Source organism: Toxoplasma gondii, chromosome X, assembly GCF_000006565.2.
Source record: "Toxoplasma gondii ME49 chromosome X, whole genome shotgun sequence".
NCBI lineage: Eukaryota > Apicomplexa > Conoidasida > Eucoccidiorida > Sarcocystidae > Toxoplasma > Toxoplasma gondii.
In genome coordinates this window covers 5,566,513-5,574,848 of record NC_031478.1, presented here as the reverse complement: position 1 = coordinate 5,574,848, position 8,336 = coordinate 5,566,513, and the positions used below count along the sequence as shown (strand labels likewise).

At 51.1% G+C, this 8,336-nt stretch overlaps 3 protein-coding genes across 3 annotated transcripts; 2 read left to right on the top strand and 1 right to left on the bottom strand.

Moving 5' to 3' along the window:
* Nucleotides 1-872: 872 nt before the first annotated feature.
* On the bottom strand, nucleotides 873-3,060 carry TGME49_236920 (hypothetical protein). Its single transcript, XM_002369002.2, has 3 exons — nucleotides 2,563-3,060; nucleotides 2,031-2,093; nucleotides 873-1,630 (listed from the first exon to the last, which is right to left on the bottom strand). The coding sequence occupies exons 1-3, from the start codon at nucleotides 2,708-2,710 to the stop codon at nucleotides 1,506-1,508; spliced, it is 336 nt and encodes a 111-aa protein (XP_002369043.1). The 5' UTR covers nucleotides 2,711-3,060; the 3' UTR covers nucleotides 873-1,505.
* A 770-nt stretch (nucleotides 3,061-3,830) lies between these two features.
* On the top strand, nucleotides 3,831-6,843 carry TGME49_236910 (U2 snRNP auxiliary factor, putative). Its single transcript, XM_002369003.2, has 4 exons — nucleotides 3,831-5,034; nucleotides 5,313-5,522; nucleotides 5,644-5,899; nucleotides 6,003-6,843. The coding sequence occupies exons 1-4, from the start codon at nucleotides 4,836-4,838 to the stop codon at nucleotides 6,100-6,102; spliced, it is 765 nt and encodes a 254-aa protein (XP_002369044.1). The 5' UTR covers nucleotides 3,831-4,835; the 3' UTR covers nucleotides 6,103-6,843.
* On the top strand, nucleotides 6,613-7,983 carry TGME49_236900 (hypothetical protein). Its single transcript, XM_018780473.1, has 7 exons — nucleotides 6,613-7,159; nucleotides 7,215-7,278; nucleotides 7,338-7,403; nucleotides 7,460-7,550; nucleotides 7,606-7,637; nucleotides 7,699-7,780; nucleotides 7,838-7,983. Exons 1-7 carry the CDS (start codon nucleotides 6,977-6,979, stop codon nucleotides 7,950-7,952), a joined length of 633 nt encoding a protein of 210 aa, XP_018635782.1. The 5' UTR covers nucleotides 6,613-6,976; the 3' UTR covers nucleotides 7,953-7,983.
* The last annotated feature ends 353 nt before the right edge of the window (nucleotides 7,984-8,336 follow it).

Below are 8,336 nucleotides of genomic sequence, written 5' to 3'. Positions count from 1 at the left end.
GTCCCCGTGTACACATCTATTCATGCATATACTCACACACTGCTGCCGATACGCGTACGCGGAACATGAAGAGCACAATGCTGGTTGCGTATTGTCAAGGAGTTCCCCAGAAAAAGCTTATGAAAACTCTTATCAGAAATCATCACTCCCAATGCGACGGTACTGATCATACTAGCAACTCAGACGACAAGCCCGATTGTTGTGACTGCGAACGGTGTGCTCCATCTCGTATTTCGTATTCGGCCGCTTGAAGATTCGCTCTAATTATCACCCCTCTATCTCCGGAGGTTAGTACAACATTCCTTTCTATCGGTGCATATGCACGCTCATGCATACAGCCCGATCTCTGTGTGAGCATCGCCACCTGAACGTGGAGCGGGACGATTTTCTAGTTATGTTGTCATTTAACCACTTGTTGCCTTTCCTGATCTCATCAATTTCCTTGACGCATCTTCTTCTGCTAGGCGACAGACTGTTTTTCTAACTCTCCCCGTGAAGCGTCTAGACGCGCCCTATGCGCAAGTAGTTGCGTTTGTGAAGCAGGTGGAAGCTGACTAGAAGGCACCAGTCTCTCTCTGTTTTACCTTCGAGAAGTTGCTAATCTTACCGTCCTAATGGTGTTATGGCCACATGCAAATACGACGGTCCCTAAACTTTTGCACGGCTGTGCCCTTGACATTTCCCCCCTCACAGTACTCCTGGACCCCGTTTGAGGTGGACTGAAAGCTCTGTTGTGAAACAGTTTACGGTTTAAATGCATGCTCTTGGTGGTTCCAAGACTTCCCGTCCTGGTGAGGCAGGACTAGCGTTCAACGGACGCCCATGTTCCGTCCATCCAGGAGCGCGTGTCGAACGCGGAACCGGCAGCATCCTTTCTTTTGTCGCATACAAGCAGGGACGAGGACTTAGGATGATGCAAAGTCGCAGCTGAAACCAAGGACGCAGACGCAAAGATGCTACGCGTGAGAGGAGCGAAAAATGTGCGAAAAGAGAAGCGTTGGGACTTACCAAGTCACGGAGAGCAGAGGCCCCAAACCCGTGAGAAAGGAGACATTCTCGAGGTTGATGCGTATACAGCAAGAGCGATAGACAGAAGACGGCGACACACAGGGCTTCCTCAAACGACCGAGATACAGATGGCACAATGAAGACGAAAACATCGGGCGGTTGAAACGAAGAAAGGATTGTCCGAGAGGGACTCATGAGAGCCTCAGCAACGGGGCGAGCGACGACGTACCGCAGAAGTTAGGGAAGAAGAGCGTGGAAAACAGCAGACATCCACACCAGTCGAGATGAAACGACGCACGAGAAACAAAGGGGCGGAAATTGCGGCCTTTTGAAAAAAACAAACCACTCTGGAATACAGAAAGAGGGGGCGTCCCGGTTTCCCGCGCATGAGACTAGGGAAAAAACGGGGACATCACCGTGAATCACAAAAAACTGCCCTTGCCAAAAGCAGGCACTCGACAAGAAAAGAGCCTTAAGACTGTGTGCAACTCGCCTCCTTAGGCTGCAGCGGTCTTCGCTTGGGGCTGTGTCTTGGCCGCGTTCGGGTGTCTCTGTTTGAAAGCCTCGAGTTCCTGCTGGAGTCGCTTGCAGAAGTCGTCGTTCACATCTTCGTCATCCCAGCCTGAAGCGCACATAGAGAAACCACCGACACACGAAAGAGATCCACAGCACGACCCAGCTGGTGAGAAGTGACCAACAGGCGAGAACCCGTGTTGTCATCAGCAGTCGATGGCGACGGGTGTGTGCTGCAAGATCCCTGCCGTTTCGTTGGCATGCTGGAATACTGGTGTGAAACGAATGCACACGCGCAGGTTTCTAGTCCGCCATTCACTGTCTCACTCCTGTCTTCCAGCGCAGCCGCTGCCTGTTCGTCGGCAAAAAAAAACTCGAATGTTTGCATCGGACAGGTTTATCCTATATTCGTGGTTCCTGCCGCTGCACAAAAAAGGGAACACGCCTAGGAAAACACACAAGCTACAGTTGACGACTTATCTTTCCTTTGCGCGTCCACGAATTCTCACCTGCAGCGTCCCAATCCTCGTCCCACTGGGCGACCTCGGTGTCAACAACGCCGTCACCTCCGCCTGAGAAGAGGAACAGAGGCCACGACACCAAGAAGTAAAAAATTGGGTGGCACGCCTCTCAAGCTTGGAAGGTCACTGACAAAAGATTAGGAGTGGAAGCCGTGTTTCCTGCGATGTCCGGGTTCTTGGCATCCGCCATCCCTAGGCAGGGCACGAACCTCTACAGTTGACATGCGAAGCTTTCTCTGCAGCGGAAGTGTTGGAACAAAGGGAAAATGGTGTCGTTTTCTGCCGTGGCTGCGGCCTTGAGTCTGCCGCTTGCTCGTTCAGCTGCCAGCGAGGAAGCGGGCGCCTGGCCCCAGTCGTGCTTCCCTCACGAACTGTTCCCCTGTCACTCTCGCTTCCCAGAAACGATTCCTCCAGTGTACGGAGGGAGACGGAAGCGACAAACAGTGATGAACAACGGGAAAGAGCTCCCCAGAAGAAAACCCAAACCTGGCAGTGAAGAGGGTCAGGCGGGTCGCCTTACCAATCTCGTCGAATTCTTCTAGTTCGTCGTCGGGTTCGTCGAAAGTGTCTTGCTCCTCTGCTCCGTTGGAAGCATGCAGGAGAGTCGACTGCTGGGAGGCCGCCTGCTTCACCTCCTCCTGACCGGCCTTGGTGCTGTCCGCCGCCATTTGTTCTCTCTGGGGCTTCTGCGAGACGCGTTGCTCTAGTGCTGTCCGTTCCGCGGTAGTCGCAGTGGCCTCTACGTCCGCAGGAAGCAAAACTGCTAAGACCTTTTTCGACAATCGCTGCTCCAGATGTCCCCTTTTTCGCAGAGGTAACCTCGGTCGCTTGCCTTCGGTGATGCGGCACTTTTTGCCGGAAATCCTGTTGGTACTGATCGACGGGTCTCCTGCTGGAGCGTTTGTTTTCCGAGCAAGCAACAAACTCAACAAAATGCGGGCAGTTGCGCAGCTAACACTCGTTTGGGACCGTGTCTGTCAGTCGCCTCTAAAAGAGTGACAGTGAGGCGCAAACCCAGACGGCCCTTTCTGTTGCCGAGGTGCATGTGCAGGAGAGCCACGCACACAGGCGGATTGTCCATACAAAAACACGGGAGAGAACAGCAGTGAGATCAGTGAGATAGAAGAACATCAGCAAATCAGGTGGCTGAGCCAACAACTGCAGATGAACCGCACAAAGACGGAAAAAATAGCGGACGACAAAATGTCGGGATCAAGGTAGGCAGCTGCGACTGACACTACTCAAACGTCCGGTGGACGGCGTCGTTTTCGGAAAGAAACGAAGATTTGTTCCCACACATAACGCCCCAGTTTCTCAACTTTATGCAGGTGGATACGGGTGATTGTGTGACGTGTCTTTGTAGGCGGGACAACGCTGCAGCGGGCGTGACAAAGGGAAGAGGAATCTTGCAGGCTCGTAGTAGGAGGGACGGTGCATGCGACAGGCGACAGTCAAAGCCAAAGGCGTACATAGTGAGCTCGTCTTTCCTCTATTCATATCTACGCCGTGAGACGAACGATACAGAAGATGATGCTAATTTTAGGTCCAACACCAGAACAATGCCGTCTCAGTTTGAAAAAAAGGTGGAAACCGGTGACTTCCAGAAGCATTTTGCTCACTGAAAACAGCGGTGGACGGTGGAACGTAGGAAGCAACGCGAAAGACCGCTCGACCTTCAGTATAAGGCCGACTCTGTCTCCTGACCCTGCAAAGAGTAGACCGGCAGCTGATACGGAATAATTAGAAACGGCATGTTGATCCCACTAAAGTAAAGAGGACAAAAAGTAATCCACGGCCATTAGGGACACGCTTTTTGGCGTGTCACCCCTCACTCTCGCATAGAGAGCGCAGAATACCAGCCACCGCTTCAACATAAAATCCACGGCTTATTTTCGGCAGAGCCCACGCCCGTTCCCTAATGAGGGACGGATATCTACACTACGGTGGAGTTGCTGTGTTTCTTTGTTGGCGTGTGCAGAGAATTCCCGGAGTTCTGCAAATAGGGGAAAGCTTAACTACGTGAATCACTTGGTACTATGCGAAGTATAGCACAAGCTCCTTCAGTTTTTCTTCTGAGGGCACTGCCTGTAGGATGCGCTGCCGTATGTTACGGTCAAAAAAGAGTGTTTTCTGATTGTTTACATGGTGGAAAAACGTCATTCCATGAAAGAGTGACAGTTTCATTGAAGAAAAGTTAACGGGCGCAGTGGCGTTTTTCCTCCAGTGCATCCAAAAGAAGTCCCCCCATTCCCCGCGATGCATACAGAGGAAGACTATGGATGAAGTCGGCAAAGAACAGCGGACGACCAACGACGTAGTTTTCGCGTCCCGTTTATCTTGTCAGTCGAAAGAGTCCTCGTAGTCTGGAGAAGAGTTGTTTGAAACGTCTTGTGTCACATTCGAACGCGGTGCTTTGATGTTCGATTCCTGCACCGTTCGGAGCGTCTTTAACAGCTGGGGAAAGATCCACCCTTTCGCTTGGCGGGTTGGCTCGTTGAAGGCTGAACTGGCTTTTGTATGCTTTCAGTAGGCGTCTTTTTGGTCACGCGACACCGTTTTTAAAACCCTGTCTCTTTTTGTATGGATGGTAACGTTTTTGTCTTATCATCGGTTCATGGCTTTGTTGCTTTTTCTTGATTCTCTGGGTGTGTGGTTGTATCCCGACTGGATTGTCTTGCGCACTTGGTAGTGTGTATAATTATATCTTGCCCTTGGTGAATCTGCTAAATACGTTTGCGCTGAATACGTTTTTATTGTTGAACACAGTCTGCGTCACTGCCTTCGTCATCCACGATGGCGGAGCATCTGGCTCGTATCATAGGGACGGAGGAGGATAGAGTGAACTGTCCTTTTTATTGGAAAATTGGAGCCTGTCGTCATGGAGATCAGTGTTCTCGGTCGCACTATAAACCGACATCGTCGCCAACAATCGTCCTCCGTCACATGTACCCCAACCCTCCCGTAGCTGTGGCAATTGCAGAAGGACAGAATGGTAAGGATAGTCATCACAGGATAGTTAACCGGTCTTCTTAAGCCAAGACTAATCGTTCAGCCGTCCACTATTGTTGAATTCCGGCACGCATAGTTGTGCTAGTTAGTGCTTTGCAGTTCGTCTGGTTTTCTTCATTGTGGTCGATTGGTCAGTTTTGCAGGGGCTTGTGGCTACTAGTGTGCACGTTTAGGAATCACTTCGTTTAGGAAAGGTGTCAACGGGTTAGGCAGTTGCATTCGTAGCAACGTCTTGCGAATCCGTGTGCTGTGGTTGTTCAGTTTCGGATGAACTACTTGACCAAGCAGCGGACCACTTCGAGGCATTTTTTTCTGAAGTATTCGAGGAGTTAGCGAAGTACGGTGAGGTGGAGGATATGGTGGTGTGCGACAATATAGGCGACCACATCATCGGAAACGTCTACGTAAAATACACAGATGAAGAAGCGGCAAACAAGGCACTGGCTGCCTTGCAAGGAAGATTTTACTCAGGTATGTGATGCACGAGCGGGTGTAGGAGCAGGTAGCATTCTGGTGAGCTTTTCAACTGCGTTCAGCTGTGTTTTCATGGCCACCTGTCCGTCGCGGCGTGTCTCTGGTGTGTTGTTTACAGGCAAGCAGATTCACGCCGAGTTCACCCCTGTTACAGATTTCCGGGAAGCACGGTGCCGGCAGTTCGTTGATGGACAGTGTCGCAGAGGCGGATATTGTAATTTTATGCATCTCAAGCATGTTCCTCGCTCGCTGAAGAGGAAACTGTTTAAGAAGATGTTCGACGATCACCCAGATTACGGAAGGCAGCGATCTCCGGGGCGAAGGAGATCCCGGTCGCGTCAGCGATCCTCCTCTCCAAGAAGACCAACAAGGAGGTAAGCGCTTCGAAGCTGTTGCGTTTCAACGTGACGTAACCATCGTAGAGGACTTCAGTAGTGGGTAATTTTACTATGCATATGTGTGTAATGTGCTGTACAGACGTTCCCCAAGCATACAGCGGCCCGAACGTCGGACAAGCGAAGAGCGGAGAGCAATGATCGCGAAGTGGAATGAGGAGCGCGAAGAAGCGAATGGATGACGTTAGCATTGTCCCGAAGTTTCCTTTTGAGTAACTGCATATTTCTGCCTTGTGCTCTTTTCTGAAAAACACCTCCTTAGCCAGAAACAATTCACTGATCGAGGATGTTGGGCCTTTCAGAGTCCATTTGCCAATCACCGGCTGTCCGAAACTTCAGATAGCGGCGCGTTATGTTACACGCAGCGCAGGCGCAGGGGTTGTTGACATGTTCAGCCTATTTCGAAGTCAGCACATCGGGCTGATTCATTGATGATGCCCATCTCACCCTCTTGGGCAGACGGAGGAGCTCTGAGTGCCACAAACTGCGATGACACGCAGTCTAACAAATGCCGCGGCGATGTTATATGACTAAGGAAGCACTGACGTTTCAATACGATTCTCACGCGGGACGGTCATGTCAGGGGTGGTTACCTTCCACTGCACTTGAAGCCCAAAGTTAAAGTAATTACCTCAACCCTTACGCGAGAAAGTGTTGGCAAGGTGAAGTAGAATTAGAGATTAGCTTGCAGGCTCAGGGAGGGTATTCAGAAGCACGTTTGTTCTCACAGAGTCCGGACAGTGAGTAGTACCAGTGTGCCGGCAGCTAGAAGGTAGAGCCGCCCTCTCTGATCGTAGCATTCATCCTACCGCAACAAAAGGACATCACATTGCACGGCCTGCGCTCTAGTGTAGCTGTCGGTTGCCGCGAAGTCGATCACCGCAGGTAGCTGGAGCTCAGTTTGCATCCGTACGGAGTCGCACTTTTCATAGGGGTCCGGTGTACGGACAGGGCAGACGCAAGTCCTTCGCTTTGCGCATGGGCGTGCAAGGGTCCCAGTCGTTGACGTTGTCGCATCGGAAGGATTAGTAAGACTGGCGAGACCATTTTTACGTCATGCGAGATTTCTTGCAATTAATCAGCGGCAGGGGCGTCGGCCCTGCCCCGCCGTCAAAGACACAATCCACTAGCGTCGAGGAGAGCAGCTACTCGAACGAAGCACTTCGCACTGGAGTCGAAAAAGTCGTTTTCTTTACGTTTTGTGCATCATCTATGCTGGCACTGGCTGCGCTTGGACTGGTAGGCACGCCGCAGCCGATGATTTTCCCCGTCGGTTGCACGAGTTTGACTGCAGGGGATAGGACAGTTTTCTACCGTTTGCGACGTCTCCATGGCCATATGGAACCTTTGCAACGCTGGTAAAAGGCGCAGATGTGGTACTATATGAGGCGTTTTATTTCGACCTTTTGTTCGTCAGGGATCCTGTCCATACTCAGTGTAGCCTCCGTGGCAGCAATGTATTATGACCCACCTGTGTTTACTAGTAGGCAGTTCAACAAGAACTGCACTTGAGGGTCTGCTTCATCTGCGTACTGTCAGTTATTTCCAGACTTGTCACGAACGCCGACTTCGCCGAAGTTGCCCAACACGGATCCCCAGCCCTAGTGATCTTTTTCAGTCTTCTTCTGTTGTGAGCACTTCAAAAAGAACTAAAAACGGCCGCCCACAACATTTGCCCCGCGCAGGCCACTCCTACTATTGATCTGGTGTATGCAAGGTATATTTCCGGATTCTCTTCGGGTCCTCGTGTCCTGTTGACACCATCGTGTTGCCTTCAGGTTACGTGGGTATTCTCTTTTCCTTAACATGCAAGAGCACTGCACCGCTTCTGTTCGCGGGTACAGTTGGGAATATCTGCCTGTAAGTTCTTCCTGCAAAATTAGCCGCTTGAGTCAAGACTAATACCAAGTATTACAGAACGATAGCGGCTGTTGCTGTGGGAGGAATCTTGATGACTCACTTTATTGGGTTGTCGAGTGGAAAAAGTGTGTATGAAGTCGTTGTCACGAACTTTGCTTGCGATCCCTTGTAACCTTTGTAAACCGGGTACCCTTGTAGTCTACCAACGCGGCTGCATCTCCAAATAACACTTTGACCCCCCGTGAAGAGGCTGCTCCAAACCTGACTCGAAGAGCGTTCAATGTTGCTGGCTACCTACCAGTGATTGACGCCGAAAACAGCACAGCAGCGTTCCCCCGTGAGTGTCGCTTAGTTCGGTTTAACGTGGCCCGCATTCGTAAGTGTGGCGATATTCCCGCTTACGCCGGCATTGATTGTTCTGTGTGACTGCTGGAACCGACAACAGAACGTGGACACGTGAACACGACATTCCTGAGCGCTCGCATTGTCTCGTGCCAGCCATAGGAGCAGTCGGCCGGCCACACATTTCACAAGAAATGTATGGGAAACAAAAATA

Coding starts and splice junctions, on each gene's coding strand:
- TGME49_236920 (XM_002369002.2), bottom strand. CDS start 2,710: ATGGCGGCGGACAGCACCAAGGCCGGTCAGGAGGAGGTGAAGCAGGCG. Junction 2,094..2,562: donor AGAAGAATTCGACGAGATTG/GTAAGGCGACCC, acceptor TCCTCTTCTCAG/GCGGAGGTGACGGCGTTGTT. Junction 1,631..2,030: donor CGAGGATTGGGACGCTGCAG/GTGAGAATTCGT, acceptor TGTGCGCTTCAG/GCTGGGATGACGAAGATGTG.
- TGME49_236910 (XM_002369003.2), top strand. CDS start 4,836: ATGGCGGAGCATCTGGCTCGTATCATAGGGACGGAGGAGGATAGAGTG. Junction 5,035..5,312: donor AATTGCAGAAGGACAGAATG/GTAAGGATAGTC, acceptor GTGGTTGTTCAG/TTTCGGATGAACTACTTGAC. Junction 5,523..5,643: donor GCAAGGAAGATTTTACTCAG/GTATGTGATGCA, acceptor TGTTGTTTACAG/GCAAGCAGATTCACGCCGAG.
- TGME49_236900 (XM_018780473.1), top strand. CDS start 6,977: ATGCGAGATTTCTTGCAATTAATCAGCGGCAGGGGCGTCGGCCCTGCC. Junction 7,279..7,337: donor ATGGAACCTTTGCAACGCTG/GTAAAAGGCGCA, acceptor TTTGTTCGTCAG/GGATCCTGTCCATACTCAGT. Junction 7,638..7,698: donor ATTGATCTGGTGTATGCAAG/GTATATTTCCGG, acceptor TGTTGCCTTCAG/GTTACGTGGGTATTCTCTTT.